Here is a 16,363-nt window from a genome sequence, read left to right as displayed (position 1 = left end):
AGATAACAACTTTGATATCATAACGTCTGCATACCTCCACTAATCACACAAAACTCTCAACTACAATTTTCGTTTCTAACTTCAGTTCTCTTGTACACATATGCAATTTACAAACTAAACACAAACGACGGTTTCCTGAGGGCGGTAAATGTTGTATTTTGTAACTCAATTGAGTGACTGCAAGAGAGGAATGTTAATTAGCGCAGGATATTGTAAAGACACTCGAGCCCCACTTTGTGGATTCTCACATATGTATATCTATACTAAAATTTTAAAAGTAAAATATTGAATATAATTTTAGATTCATAAAGCCTAAAATCTTGCACGAGAAAAAACTAAATATATTTGAGAAGCTTGCTGACATGAGCAAGCCGAGGTTCATCTGGGATTTCATCATCTAAGATATACATGTGCACCTTCAGGTGCTCCCTCGTCACCCTCGCCTGAAGACTGGACAGAAGGGCCTAAGTAATGAATGAGATGAGAGACAAGGTGCTGGAAGCGGTGGGAGTCAGCCAGGCAGCGTACAGGTGCTGGCGAGGGGACCAGCTCCAGATTCCAGAAAACTCTTCCTTTGGTATTATATTAATGCTCGTCTCCCTTCTTGACATTTATGTGTAGGAAGGTCCACTCCGTATATAAAGCAAGACCCAACGCCATGGGCTGTGTGGACGGTCGACTTGCTGCGTAGAGCTCATCCGTGTTCATAGACTATTCCCACCCGTGGACACTCGTAAAGGTACAGTATATAGTGTGCACTATATAATTATGGCTGACCAAATGGTTCCCATAGCTGGGGACAGGAAGCCTGCCCCGATTACGCGAATCTTGGTCAACCACTAACCTTCCCCAGCATGGAACCCACAACAGTTGTATAATTCCCGGATAGCTATTTATTGCTAAGTGAAATACAGGCATCAGGTGTAATTTTTTTGGTCCGACTCTTCTACCCTGCCGCGGGAATCGAACCTGGGACTTTTCGGCTGTGACCAAACTGCGATCAGACAGGTGTTTTGAAGAGCTAATGGTATCAAGCTATAGAAAGAAAATAGTAGTGTTGTTGACTTACAAGCAACTGAGTTTGTATACTGCATACCGAACTGATCTTCTCTATTGAAAACGTAATACTAACCTAATACTAAGTCGATTCAAACTACAAAGTATTCCCTACTGATTCTGTTATAATTACAACTTGATACAACTTTTTATTTCATTATTTTCTCATTTACATTTACTGACTAAATACAGTATTATACAATTACAAAAGAAATCAAAAGTATCCACGTGATTATACATAATTATTCAAATGAGTATTACATGTATATACATATCGTACAAGATCACTGACTAGGGAGTAATATACCTATATGATACAGTTCGGTCATGTATAGCTATACAAGAAATTTAATCGATAATACCAAGATTTATAAAAGAAATATAATCAAGTATAAATTTGCACTGATTTATACATTTTCGCACAAAACTACTCACAGTTCCACAAACATCCTAGAGATAATGTGTTCCACAGCTAACTTTAATCAACCCGCAGATGTTCACTTCCATGGTGGTGGGCCTACACCTGGCGACCTTACTTTCGGCAACCAATGTGAGCGTCCTCCTCTCCGGCCTCCCAGGTAGGCCTATACTTTGGTCTCCTCCCAGGTAGGTTTACACATTGATCTTTCGCGGAGAAAACGTGTGGTTATCTAGAGATGATTTCGGGGCTTTTTAGTGTCCCCGCGGCCCGGTCCTCGACCAGGCCTCCACCCCCAGGAAGCAGCCCGTGACAGCTGACTAACACCCAGGTACCTATTTTAGTGCTAGGTAACAGGGGCATAGAGTGAAAGAAACTCTGCCCATTGTTTCTCGCCGGCGCCTGGGATCGAACCCAGGACCACAGGATCACAAGTCCAGTGTGCTGTCCGCTCGGCTCCCCAATTAATTAATATTAATAATGTGATTAATATTTCAGTCCCCTAAGTAAGTCACGTGTCGTTGCAACCCGTTCTCGCACTTTCTTTAAGTCAATATTGACTTATTGAATAAGTGCATATGTGATATACTAATTTATTGTGAATATTTTAGTTTACCTTGAAAAGCTTCATAGAATTTTATTGACTATTGACTATTTTATTGACTCAGGTGTTCTGGATGACATCCTAACAATTTACCCAAAATTTGCTTGTCCATTTTAAAGAATGAAGAACAATTTTTATTTATATTACTTCTAAGCTGCATCAGTTATGAACCCATCCCTGCCCTTGTGTGGCAGTGCACAATCGAAAGTTGTTTTCACATATCCATACATTAAAACATTGATTGTAACCATGATATATATGTACTTCCGCCTACAGTTTAGACCTATTGTCCTATGTATGACCCTTTGTCCTGCGTGACAGTGAATACCTGCATTATCCTCACTTTAATAAGACTTAATCGAAATCCTTAGATTAGGCAAAATTGTAATTAATTTTGTCAATAAAGATGTTAATAATAATAATAATGGTTGTGTTGCTCCCCAGTGAGGAGCCTTGCTACAGCCAACCTGACACTGGAGTCATGCCAGGCAACCTCCCACGTCACCCAACTGAGGTGTGAGGTGCCTGTGGTGCAGGCGACGGCCCCGCCGGCTTTCAGGTGAGTGGTGGGTAGAGGAGGGTAGAAATAGCCTAAGCTACTCTTTTTCTTTTAGGATATATTCTCTCAATAAACTTACTTGAAATCGAGCGGTGGGTGAGGAAGGATGGAGCGACTGGCCAGGGTACTGGAGGGCCACGCATGTCGCCTGCACTGAGAGCCACACACTGGTATCTCAACCATTCCAGTCCTCAGGCTTTATGCACAGTCCGTCCTTCAAAAAAATTTCGTACCTCTAACGACTGTGCAGGAAAAGTACAACTATGGATTATTTTACAAAATAGGTTCATGTGTTTTACTGTTGACTGTTGAGAGCCTGAAAAAAAAGCCAACAACAAAATTATAGGACATGTACGTACTAAATTTTGCATAAAAGTGCATATATGGAGCCATAGGAGTGTGTGTACAAATATTTTCTCTCATTTCTTAACCGAGTTCATATGATCGTATTTACGAATGAATACTGAAGACGTGAATATTTAATGATACATGTTTCATAGGTTCCAGGAGGCGGTGATACTTCGGGTGGCGGCGGAGGAGTGGGTGCCTCACATAAGGGTGATGGAGGATCCTCCAGGCAACGTCACCATCAGCGGACCCATGGCTAACCTCCTCCAAACTCTGGCAGACGCTCTTCACTTCAGGTCTGTAATAATGCCGCTAGCCTTCCTTCTATATTCACAATCAAAATGAACATAAATACTACAAGAAATTAATCAAAATCGATAGATTATGAAATCAAGTTCGTAGATGAGGAACAGAATTAAGGTATAGTCACTCGTACAGATACACACTGGTGCGGCCGCCCGATGGAGCCTGGGGCATCCCTACTTCAGGAGGGGACTGGAACGGCATGATCGGCATGGTCAAGAGGAATGTGAGTTTCAGTCATGATAACCAGGAGAAACAGCCACCCATGATCCAAGCCATTGCTGATGAAGATCACATTGATGAATTTTATCACATTGCTGATGCTTCCTATTAGATGACTGTTATGCCAGGTCAACAGTGTAGAGTAACAACCGAAGTATCAAGGCAGATCACTTTAAAATGCATCATTACAATAGTTGTAATGAGATCGACAGCTCAAATTCCTATTAAAGTAGTTTACATCTGGATGACTGTAAACGATGGTTTACAGTCATCCAAATGAAGGTTTGCATCATGATTTTATATTTATCATTCCACTATATAGAAGGAATGCCGCTTATATACCACTTGTAGTGAGGGAATGTCACCTGTATCCACACTGTAGTGAAGGTGCTACCTGTTACTAGATTGTAGTGAAGTGACGCTTGTCTACCAATTCCTGCAGGAGGCCGACCTCGCCCTGGGTCCCTTCGGACTAACGTACTCTAGGTCTCGCGTCGTAGACTTCTCTTCGCCCATTCTCATTGACTACTACCGCATCCTGGTCCGACGGCCTCGGTCAGAGCCCGAACCACTTGGCTTCCTTATGCCCTTCAGGTATGTCTTCTCTGGTTCTTGACCTTATGGTTTATCTACTTGGCCGATCCATGATCAGTTGTTTATAATAATAATTTATCATTACAATAGTTGTAATGAGATCATCGACAGCTCATGTTTCCTACATCAAAAAATTCAAAATTCTAAATGTTTATTCAGGTAAAAGTACATACATAGAAGATGAGTTACAAACATAATGTTGGATATATAGATAAAGCTAGTACAAATAATACCTAAAGCCACTAATACGCACAGTGTTTCGGGCAAGGTATGGGGAGGAAAAAACTTAGACTAAAGCTTAATATTAATTGAGATTAAAGTATAAATTGTGTTGAAAATGGAAAAAATGGTGTGGAGGGGAACATGGCAGAAATCAGCAATTATACAATTTGGTCAGCAAACAGCATTGTTTGAAAATAGCAAGACATGGGTTGACATTTACGGGGTAAGGTAGGATACATGGAGTTTATTAGGTACTATTTAGTTTTTCTTTTAACCTGGTTGAGAGGGGTACAGCCTTTGACATGATTGGGAAGGTCATTCCACATTCTGGGTCCTTTGATTTGTAGAGCATTTCTAGTTTGGTCAAGGCGCACTCTTGGAATATCAAATAGGTATTTGTTTCTGGTGTGGTGCTCATGGGTTCTGTTACAACCTTCTAAAAAGCATTTAAGGTCAGGATTGACATTACAGTTCAGTTTTAAATATATAGAGTACACATGAGAGGGTGTGCAGTCACTTAATATCTAACATATTCAAAGATTTAAGTAAAGGTACAGAGTGCTATCTGGGGCCAGAGGAGATATTTTTTTAATAACAGCTTTGTGTTGAGTAACTAGTTCGACATCGACACGACAACGGAAGTTTGCGCCTGCAGTCATGGTAGGCACGATACGAGGGTACACATTACAGATATACACAGAGTGAGACTCCTGCAAGTGTGCCAGTCACATACAGCAACCCTTAACCAAAGTCCGTAGTATAGAGTAGGACACCCTACCTAAGAGGTCAAGTGCTGAATGGTTGACTAAACAACCACATTTACATACGCCCAAACTTATACATATATTAGCAGCGAAAGAAAATTCGTGCTTTATCACAGGGAACTAGCCAATACAGAACCAATGCTGTCACGGGAACTGCTGTAGCGAGATTGATGACACTCACAGCTGTACCTCATCAGTATTGTTCTTCCAGCACCGAGATTATTCTATGGTTGCAGATGGGCGGTGTGGGTGGTGTTGGTAGCGTGTGTGGGCGTGGTGGGCGTTGTTCTCTACTACGTCAGTATGACCTACCATCTCCTAGGACGCGGCGGGGTGAAGATACCAGGGAGCGAACATCTGCTGTTGTCTCACTGTTGGACTGTATACAGTGCTCTCCTCGGAGCCCGTAAGTGACAATTTTTATTTGTGGTTACTGAACTAGTTATCAAAAATGTTTAAAAGCTTCATGGTATAACAGACGATGAGTCACAATAACGTGGCTGAAGTATGTTGACTAGACCACACACTAGAAGGTGAAGGGATTCGAACCCAAAATTCTCAATTGTGCAGAGAACGAACCCGACTGTACTACATGGACCCTGTACAATATACAATCAATAAGATTGTATATGGAGTTAGTTGCCATAGCTTCTTTGTCTAACTTATTCCACCTACTGCCCACACTAACACTGTCTCTAAGAAGCATTTCCTGAAAGTTACTAATGATACTGTACTTGTTTGTAGTTCAGCAGCTTTCGTGTTTCCCCTTTCTTCTATATTGTCACCACATTAGCTCTTTTTCCAATTTTCTTGTAGCTCTCCTTTATTTGAGATGAGTTAAATACTAGAGCATGGGTGTTTACACTGGTTTCTTTAGTATCCAAGGTAGTCTGTTGCCTAGTCCTATGTTTTTATGTCAGACTCAGTTCCTATAGTGGTTTCACTACTTCTCGTGTCACTACCATTTCGGCGATTCTTTCTTGTTGGGGTGCATGCTTTGGTTAATTTAGATCTACCCTTTGATTTATTTTAACAATTACTTCATTCACTCCAAAACAATGGTTAAGCCAAAGGAAAAAGGGGTTGTCCTAAATATAAATGAATCAAGACTGGAAAACGTTTTTAGTAGTTCCGCGAGGTTCCATCTTAGGGCCAACCCTTTTTGTAATATACATTAATGATATAGGTAAGAATATTTCAAACCTTATCAGATTTGCAGAAGACACAAAGATCTATGATTAAATCAGATGCGAAAACGATATTGATGCTTCTGATACTGTTGGCACATTTGTTTTCCAAGCTTAATTCTAAGGTCTTTTCTTCTCGATGTTTCAGGTTTTAAAATTCCTGATACAATTTATACATGGTGACCATTTCACTTTGTGCTTATGATCTTATCATACAGTAGTTTACTGGCAGGAAAATAAATGTCCGTGCTCTTGTGCAGTACTGACATTATATTTAATGTCCTGAGCTTTATGCCAACTTAAGATCTCCAGTTAAGTGACTTGGTCATACAGTGTGGCCTAGCTCCTGGTCTCTCCATGGCAAGGCATGTCCACAGACCGTCATCAATTACAACCTTGCACTTAATGTCCCTTTCTTTCTTTCATGAGTCCAGCATTCATGTGGAAGGTGGAGAGAGGGGTCGAGCGTGTGGTAGTGGCGACCTGGTGTATCATGTCCATGATCGTGGCCAGGTCCTACAGCTCGGCACTCACCTCCCTTCTCGCCGTCAGGACTGTCCCCGTAAAGTATAACTACCTTAGGCAGATCATTGATGATCATAAGATCAACCTCATCTTTGAGAAGGCAACTGCCCTAGTTGAACACATGTCGGTAAGTGGTCTGGCTGTATCTTTCTTGTACCCATGTCTATGTTGATATCCAGTTTTCTTCCAACGACTGTTTAGTTACCGTATCAAACGCGATCTGATGCTAAGCAATGCTAGGGTAGTTCCCTTAAAAAGTAGACGCTACAGGATATAGTCTTGTAAATCATTGATTAGAGATGTAGACAAAAATTTATTATTTAAGAGACTTCGAATACTTCTCAGCCAGTAACATGTTTACTCTAAAGTACCAAAGACTGTTCCGGCAGACGGTGCAGCAGGGAATCTACAAGGACCTGGCCGACACTAACCTAACAGGACGCGCGCACTTCCTGCCGTCGTCGAAGCTGTACGACGCAGCATACAACAAGGTGCGAAACAAACCCTACGCTCTCCTCGTGGAAGAAACTACCTGCAATAAGGTCTACTCCGATGACTTCTCCAAATATGGTGGGTGATCCAACTTTTGCTCTTGTTGCTAAATAATAATAATAATACAAAAATTGGTATTGCATAGATAACTGTCCTCTACTAAAATACACCCAAATCTGATAGGAGCTATTTTCCATAAGCACTGTCTCAAATTATATTAAGAAAAAAATCTGCACGAAATTTAGATGGCGTCCCTTTCCTCCTTACAGGACGCTGCGACTTCTATATCGGCAAGGAGCTGTATTGGCCACTTATTTTCGGCATGATAGGCCGCAAGGGGTCCCCCTTCCTGCCCGCCATCAGTGATAGGTAACCTAGGGAACTTAAAGGGAAGGCCTTTGAGTGCATGTGTGACTGGCTATTTTGTCAACAAAGTTCTAGTCCTGTAACACCAATAGTATATTTATTTATTTATTTATATACAAGAAGGTACATTGGAGGTTAAGAGAGAACATAGAAATGAAATTGATTTTACATTCTTGTAAAGCCACTAGCACGCCTAGTTTCGAGACACACAGGTGTATGCGACTTTTAAAACGAGGAAATACGGATCAGACAGTAAGGTGCAGGTCTGTGCTGAATAAAGTGACTATGCATTTTCCATTTCTTATTCAGCGATACCCCACAATTCATTGTAGGTAATTTACTAGCAGTAGCTAACCAGCTATCTTTCCAGTGGTCGCGGATCGCGTTATGAAGGCAGGGTAGAAATTCGACAAAGGTCGAAATGGGTTTCGGGAGATGGAAGAGGAACGAATGGATTCTTTAGTAGTGGAGTTTGCTAGGTCATTGCAGCAATACCAACATAGTTGAAACCCAACAAAACTAGATTGTCTTATGCCTGTTAAAGATGTTATATAACCGAAGACGAGTTTCCCTCACCACGGGATGAGAAGTGTTAAAAAAATCCCAGGGCCAAATAGCACTTCCAGTCGACTAAAATTACAAATGATAATTAGTTAATGAAACAAGTCTCAGAACATACACAATCACACAAAGTTCTGCAGTAAAAATACTTATATGTAGAGGCAGGAAAGAAAATTAACTGATAAGCAAACTCACTCTATAAGCAGAGCAGTAGTATAGATATTAAACCTTTACAGCTCATGTTCAGTTCCAAATCTAATTTTTAGGTTACACTTTTTTTTAACTTTCAAATTTTCTATAAGTTGTTTATACTTGCAAGAAAGTTGGCAGGACCGAGCTTAGGCTCCTGTGTAAGTCCTCATCTAGTAGTGCTTGCACAACCGCTTGCAGGGTCTGAAATTCTGCCTATAATTGGATTCTATAACAGCTGAATATGAAAATGTGGTGTCCCTCATAGGATGGAGCGTCTAGCATCTCACAACTTGTACTTCAAGTGGTTGGCAGATGAGCTTCCCAACGCCACAGCTTGCCTAAGGGCTAGTACCCGCGTAACCACCGATGAAGCCTACAGCCTACAGGGTCTCTGGGTATGTATATACTAGCACCCTCCTGCTGCTAGTTTCCTCAACTGTATGAATTCCTGTTTTCTCGTACCCTAATCACTAGACTTACTAGAATCACCGATAGTACTGCCACGGCTCTTGACCACATCTGGACTAACATAATCTCTCCACTTACTTCAGGGATAATCATTGATAGGACCACAAACCATTACCCCACATTTCTCCTAACCAACATTAACAAACCACCTCTAGATACAAGGAAGATAAGCTTCAGGCCGCACAATGAAAGTTCTTTAGGCAATTTTATTGCTGCTGCTGCTAATATCAACTGGACGACGGAATATCAACCTTGCAGTGCAAACATTTCTTCAGAAAACTCCAACAAAGGTTAAACAATCCATGGCTTACAAAAGGGATACTTAAATCTATTAATAAAAAACATGACCTATAGGTTAGGAGTCGTCTCCAAAGAATTTTCAAAGATTTACTCATCAATGCTGTCTAAAATGAGAGCCAAAATAAAATACTACGAAAATAAAATTACCAAAATTAAGAGCAACATTAAGAAAACATGGAACACTATTTCCCAAATATTGGGATCCAAAAATATTTTAAATAAAAAACCTATAATCCTATCCAATAACGATGGTTTGCTTTCAGCCTCTGATACTGCTATTGAATTCAATAGGCTCTTCTCATCCATTGGGACATCCCTTGCAAATGATATGCCATCCTCCCATACTAATGTCATGGATTACCTTACAGGTAACTATCCAGTCTCTGTATCTAACTCTTGCTAACTCCACTGATGTTAATGAGATAATTCTTTACCTTAAAACAAAGTCTAGTGCCCTTGCTGAGATACCAACTCTAATTTACAAAAAAAAAACACTCCAGATTTTTAGCTCCTGCCATTGCATTGCTCTATAAGTCACTTGAACTCCAAACCTCTCCAGATATTACATAAAAAGCAAGAGTAACCTCAGTCCATAAATGTGAAACTGAGGTTGTCAACAACTTCAGACCTATATCAATTCTGCCAAACTTGTCAAAAATATTTGAAAACTAATCTACAAGCAGCTTTACTCTTATCCAGCCAAACACAATATACTTGGCTCTTGCCAATATGGCTTCAGACCCCAAAAAAACACTTGTTAGTATGATTAACTTGATACATTCCGTTCTTGATAAAAATGAGTTCCCTGTTGGGTTATTTGTTGACCTACGTAAGGCTTTTGACACTGTCAACCACTAAAACCTTCTTCTTAAATTACTTTACATCATTATGGAGTTGGAGTTCACACCCTCCAATATCTTCAGTCTTACCTTGCTGACAGGCTCCAGTATGTTTGTGAATAATTCCATTTCTCTCACCCTACCCATCAACATTGGTGTTCCTCAGGGAAGCATACTTGGCCCTCTCCTCTTTATCATCTACATCAATGACCTTCCACATGCCTCTCAACACCTCAAACCAATTGTATTTGCTGATGACACAACCTTCATTTTCTCCAGTCCTGACCCTCTTGTTCTAAATGTCACAGTGAATACTGAACTAAATAAAGTCCATCTTTGGCTAACTGCTAACAAACTCACCCTTAACATTGACAAAACTTTCTATATTTTATTTGGCAATAAATCCTCTAATCAAATTAATCTAAGAATAAACAATATCCAAATTAGTGATAAAGTAGATGGCAAATTCTTTGGTGTTCTCATCCATAACAAGCCGAATTCCAGGGACACATTCTAAATACTGTATATCAAAAAAAGTTTCTAAAACTTTTGGCATTCTTTCTAAGATCAGCTATTTTATACCTCGCCCTGCCCTGGTGACACTATTATTCTCTCATCTATCCTTATCTCAATTATGGTATTTGTGCTTGGAGTTCTACTACACAATCATTTACATCCTCTAATTACTTAACACAAAGCTGCTATTAGAACAATATCTAACTCTGGCCCCAGACAGCAAATGGTACCTTTACTCAAATCTTTGAATATATTAGATACAGTATTAGGTCACTGCACATACTCTCATGTGTACTTTATATATTTAAAACTCCGAACCGCAATGTCAATCCTGACCTTAAAAGCTTCCTAGAAGGTTGTAACAGAACCCATGGGCATTACACCAGAAACAAATACCTACTGTATTTGACATTCCAAGAGTGCAACTTAGCCAAACTAGAAATGCTCTACAAATCGAGGGACCCAGAATGTGGAATAACCTTACTAATCATGTCGAAGGCTGTACCTCGCTCAACCAGTTTAAGAGTAGAACTAAGTACAGTACTACCCAATTAACTCCATGTAACCTACCTTACTCCCAAAATGTTAACCCATGTCTTGCTATTTTAAACAATGCTGTTTGTTGACCAACTTGTACAATTGCTGATTTCTGCCATGCTCCTCCCCATCTATTTTTTCTTTTTCTTTTATTCCTTTTTTGAACAATTTATACTTTAATCCCAATTACTATTAAGTTTTAGTCTAAGAGTTTTTCCCCCCACACCTTGCCCAAAACGCTATGCGTATTAGTGGCTTTAGGTATTGTATGTACTAGCTCTACCTATAAATCCAACATTATGTTTGTAACTCTTCATCTATGTATGTCCTTTTCCCGAACAAAAAAAATTAATTTAATTTTAATTAATATAACAAGAAACTTTATTGATGCATCTAGTTTATTATAATAATAAATTATAAACAAATTGTGTACCCTATACTCATCCTATGAGCACTAATGCAACAGGATTACAATACATACTAATACTACTACTACTAATAATAAAAATAATATATTTATGCAAAGTATTTTGAGCAAAACGTAGAATAATTTAGATACAATTAATTAAGGGTGTAAAGGGGGGAAACACTTTAACTAAAAGCTAACATTAGTGAGAAAAGTGTCAACCCAAGTAGAGTGGAAATGGAGCAGCATTCACATACCTGCATCCCAGGAGCTATGCAACAAATCTGTGCCAGGAAGGACCTTGGAGCACTCGGTTCATAAGTAATGAACATACTGTATGTAATGATCAAGACAGGCAGGTGTCAAAGTTTTACTTTTCATACGACTGGTGATTCTTGTGTTGCCAGGGTGTGTTTGTGTTATTCACTGGAGGGATGTTGATGGCTGCTGTTGTAATGTTATGTGAAATGGCTCCAATCTGACTGATAAATTTTCACCACCTTCACCTGAAACCGGTCTGCTGTGGTTCCACCATCTCATCCAATGAGAGTTTGCTGTGATTACACAACTTACACCACCTCAACTGATGCCAGTCTATGACCAGGATCTGAAACCACTGTCACCTCACAGCTGCTAGTGGACTGCAAATGCCATAAACACACCACCATCACATCTGTTGCTAATATGGTGTAGCAACTACCTTAGAATGTTGTAGCCGTTTCATCAGCACCTCATGGCATTGAAATCATTCTCAGAACAGCACAGCCAGTGGAAACATTACCTCTTACCACCTTGGTCCTTGCCATTTTACCAAATATACTTGGCTACAACCACCATCTGTGACCAGCCTGCCATCACTGGCACTCGAGAGCCTCACTTTACAGCTTGTAGTCACAACAGCAGCTACAGTACCCACCGTGCTCATCACAGCTCAGCTAGGAGCAACACCACTGTCCCACAAGACTTGATTACAGCCATCTGACTTGGCTACAGCCACGCCTCATCCAGATGCTGTTATACCATACAACCACCGCTGCTGAAACCACTTACATGGTTACCATTTGCATGATTACACCATACAGACGCGTGTCGTATAAAATGGCAGGTAAATTTAGACATCAAATATATATCAAGTCACCATATTGTGTTCATTGTCCAACCTATCAGGGTACATAATAAACGTTAAACTAAATTTACCAGTGGTCTTGACGGGTACAGGAAGCTGGTGGGTCGATAAAGGTCCCAACATGGGTCCTCAGGATTTTTTCCAAATAGATTTTTAAGTCTTGAAATTTACAGTTTTGGTGAGTAGGCAGTTCCATGGGTTTACAACTCTGGGCAAAAAACTATCTCCTGTTTTCCATCCAACATTGTGGTTTGTGGAGCTTGAAGCTGTTGCCCTTTATACGTTACATTTGGCCTTTTTAAAGATTAATATCGTTCATCTTATTTAGCATTTTCTCTCCGAGACGAGCCCTGTTGTGTCTGGTTTGCAGTGTTGTTAGTCCTGTGGCTCTCAACCATTCCTGGTATAAAGTTGACTTAGTTCAGGGATGATTTTTGATGCTCTGTTGAACTTCCTCCAAAACAGATACCTGCTTTCTCCAAGGCCGATACCAATGAGGTCTCCATGCTTTGATACAGTAGTCCAAATGGAGGTGTATCGGGTATTTGTACAGTCGAATACTGAATAATTTAAGAGGATATTAATCCAGACCACTTCTTCAACAGGTTTAATGTAACACATACAAGGTGCAACAACTTGAAGTTCATAACACACGATATGCTTTTTCACTCATAGGGTTATAAACCCACCGAACTGCCTACAGCTGAAGCCATTTTACTGTTCAAAATCCAGCTGTAAAAATTCAGAAAAAAATGTGGGAAACCTTTGATTAGCGACTGACTTATGTCCTCATCAAGGCCACAAGAAGGGGTAGCTCAGGTAAATTAAAAAGTACTTGCCAGTCTTCTGACCATTTGTAGAATCCTTGCAGTTTTCTTTGTAAGGCCTCAATAGATCTGTAGATTTACAATAGATCTTAGTGCCATTTGTTTATTTGAATTGTGCGATTTGTAACTCGTCTATAATTTATGTATAGTCAATCCTACAGTAGGATTTGCCCAAAAATGGGACCTTATGATACTCCACCCACCACATTCCTCTAGTCAGATTTATTTCAATTTAGGACAGGATGACCCTTTGCTTTCTTTGTTTTACATTTTTTTTTAACCATTCTAGTACTTTACCATTTATTCCATGAGATTTTAATTTCCTTGCCATGCAGTCTTTTGTACCTTATCCAAAGTATTAGCAAAGTCCATGTATACCACATGTATTGGAAGTCCTTTCTCCGAATTGCTGGTTACCGTTTCCCCAAAAAATGTGAGCAAGTTTGTAAAGCAGGATTTTTTTAACAAAACTATGTTGCATTCATTTTACTAAATTGTACACTAAAATGGTGAATGATTCCCTCCATGAGCTTGCAGGCATGTTAAGTTAGGCCAATTGGTTGGTAATTTTCCAGACACACTTGCCTCTTTTTTTTTATAAAATAGGGGATATTTGTAAATTTCCAATCTAGGAGGAAATCTCTCTTGGAGCCGAGATTTTCTGAAAAGGAATTTCATCTGCCAAGTTCTTAAAACTTTGGATTAAATTCTATCCTCACCTGGACCTTTCAAATCTTTTAATTCATTAATGATCTTCAGATTATTTTGCAAGGTATGAGAATATCCCTCAATTCATTCCCTTTCCAATGGCAAGGTGAAACTCACGAGGAAAAACTTGTCCACCAAATTTCAAAGCTAAGCCATGAATATGTTGTCCAATTGCAATGTTCCCATTTAAAGTGCTTATTATATCAACTGTCGTAAGTAGCAATCCATTATCAAATGGGTTTTAACCCACATAACTGCCTACCCGCTGAAGCCATAACTGCCAAAACTGTGTAGTTTTAAAATATAACTAGAAAAGATCAAGGCAAATAAGAGTACCTTTGACAAGCTGCCAGCTTCCTGTCCTCAAGGCCACTTGGGTTAGTGGCCCTCTGGTAAATTAGGAAACCTAATCAAAGCTACAAGAGATATTTGCTTTCCAGTAAGGACAGGAATATTGACTAACAACCACTGGGTATTTCAAATGAAGGATAAAAACAGCAAAAATTAACTTTCAATATTTTTAATCATGCAAATTAAGTGTCTTTCCCATAATCAACTAATCATATTTCCTTGTATGTTAAAGAACATGGCTGCTCTTACACTAAACAGTAACAGAGACTTTCATCATGACATTATTACAAGCATAAAGCCTGTTAACCTATTACCACATTCCAAAAACATTAAAACACTGTAAACGTCCTTCAAGTAACAATTACAACCTCTCACTATGCAGTCACTATAAAGACACTTGAACGTTTTGAGAAGGACTAAGACATTGTGTGGCCTATCATAACATTACATTTAATATATGTACTTTACATTAATATTTTAAACTAATGATTGAACATTCAAACATCACCTTACCAACTCCCTAGATATTGTTACAAATGACTTAGTATAATCTGAGTAACTGTGAACCTATTGTGAACACAAAACATACTTTACAACATGCATCACCATAAAGACTTGTTAAAACACTGCTGCAATATCAATGCAACAACCCTTTGTGAGATACATAAAGATTAAGGAAAATTCTCAATATTATGCTAGACTGAAATTTTAAAGTTAAGAAATAAAGCCCAGGACTGAAAAGTTTGATATTCACGTCTCATATTGGCCCTGGAAAAATATTTTACATTTTATTTTACGCCACCTGAACAATTATTTCAAAGCTAGTTTTCAATGCTATATAGTCATCATGGCTTGGCACTTTCCCCAATTTAGTTATAGTTTTCAATGCAGCAAAGACCTCCATTTTTACATTAACAAAATCAAATCAGGAATAAGAAAATTCTTTAGACAAATCAAGATAAAATCCGAGCACTTCATTTAATCCTAATTCAATCAGAGATGTTACATACAGCTCACATTATGTGGCCCAATCCTCCTCCTCATCTTGAGTAGGAACATCTGATGGTCCACCATGGAGCTCCCAACGCTCAGGCTGTGATGTTTAGAAAATAAAAATTCAGCATTGAACATAATGAAATTCCTCTTTCTGATAGGGACTTGGTACTTCCCAGAAGCTATTTTGCTGAAATTACTCCTTTCCAATTCGGTCACATCAGACACAAAATTTTGTTTAGCCTACAGGAACCAGAGCCAGAACCTGACAAAGGAGCATTACAGTGGTGTTCGTGACATCACATCAGCAACACAACCAACTTGGAAGGGTTATGGGGTGGGCTGAGGGCCCTTGGTGGCAGTTTTTGGTACTAATGGGTTGTAGCAAGTTATTAGTGATTCGAACAGTTGATTTGAATTACTTGGCAGTTTTTGAGGCTTTGGTTTCTGTGAATCTTGCATTAACCTGTAAAGCCTAGCAAACTTTTTGGATGCTTTCCAAGTAGGGTGGAGGACAGTTACTTACCCTTTGCACTTTGCCTGAAATGCTGTGCGTATTAGTGGCTTTAGGTATACAGTAGTATGTACAGTACTAGCTCTATCTAGAAAGTCAACATTCTGTTTGTAACTTATTTTGTATCTATGTATATACTTTTACCTGAATAAACATTACTATTATTATTATGTGAAGTTGTCAGCTTCTGGGTCTGATCCTCAGTAGGCCAAACAGAACTCCTGCAACTGTCCTGACCAAGTAGTATTGATCTATCTCAGTGAGACAGTTTAAGGGAACCCCCAAGGGGACTCCTCCATAAAACCAGCGTTGAATGTAACGAAACGGTATATTCTGGGTGAGCCCCGGAGGCTCCCTGGAGCTTA

General features: G+C 39.4%; 2 protein-coding genes across 4 annotated transcripts in view; one reads left to right on the top strand and one right to left on the bottom strand.

Annotated features, from left to right (window-relative positions):
- The first annotated feature begins 662 nt into the window (after window positions 1–662).
- Window positions 663–12,573, top strand: LOC123768872 (glutamate receptor ionotropic, delta-1-like). Its single transcript, XM_045759666.2, has 12 exons — window positions 663–739; window positions 1,550–1,634; window positions 2,523–2,637; window positions 3,138–3,281; window positions 3,424–3,514; window positions 3,953–4,104; window positions 5,327–5,496; window positions 6,712–6,929; window positions 7,192–7,372; window positions 7,564–7,663; window positions 8,679–8,808; window positions 11,887–12,573. The coding sequence occupies exons 2-12, from the start codon at window positions 1,550–1,552 to the stop codon at window positions 11,959–11,961; spliced, it is 1,461 nt and encodes a 486-aa protein (XP_045615622.1). The 5' UTR covers window positions 663–739; the 3' UTR covers window positions 11,962–12,573.
- Window positions 12,574–14,644: 2,071 nt separating this feature from the next.
- Window positions 14,645–16,363, bottom strand: part of LOC123768741 (probable ATP-dependent RNA helicase vasa-like) — a 40,498-nt gene continuing 38,779 nt past the window's right edge. For all 3 annotated transcript variants that reach the window (XM_045759475.2, XM_069316296.1, XM_045759476.2), the window contains one exon: window positions 14,645–15,584. In XM_045759475.2, coding sequence (XP_045615431.1) covers window positions 15,510–15,584 — 75 coding nt within the window. In that variant the 3' untranslated portion in view covers window positions 14,645–15,509. The remainder of the gene's footprint in view (window positions 15,585–16,363) is intronic.

The sequence above is a fragment of the Procambarus clarkii genome, chromosome 83, assembly GCF_040958095.1.
Source record: "Procambarus clarkii isolate CNS0578487 chromosome 83, FALCON_Pclarkii_2.0, whole genome shotgun sequence".
NCBI lineage: Eukaryota > Metazoa > Arthropoda > Malacostraca > Decapoda > Cambaridae > Procambarus > Procambarus clarkii.
This window is presented reverse-complemented; position numbering and strand designations above follow the sequence as displayed.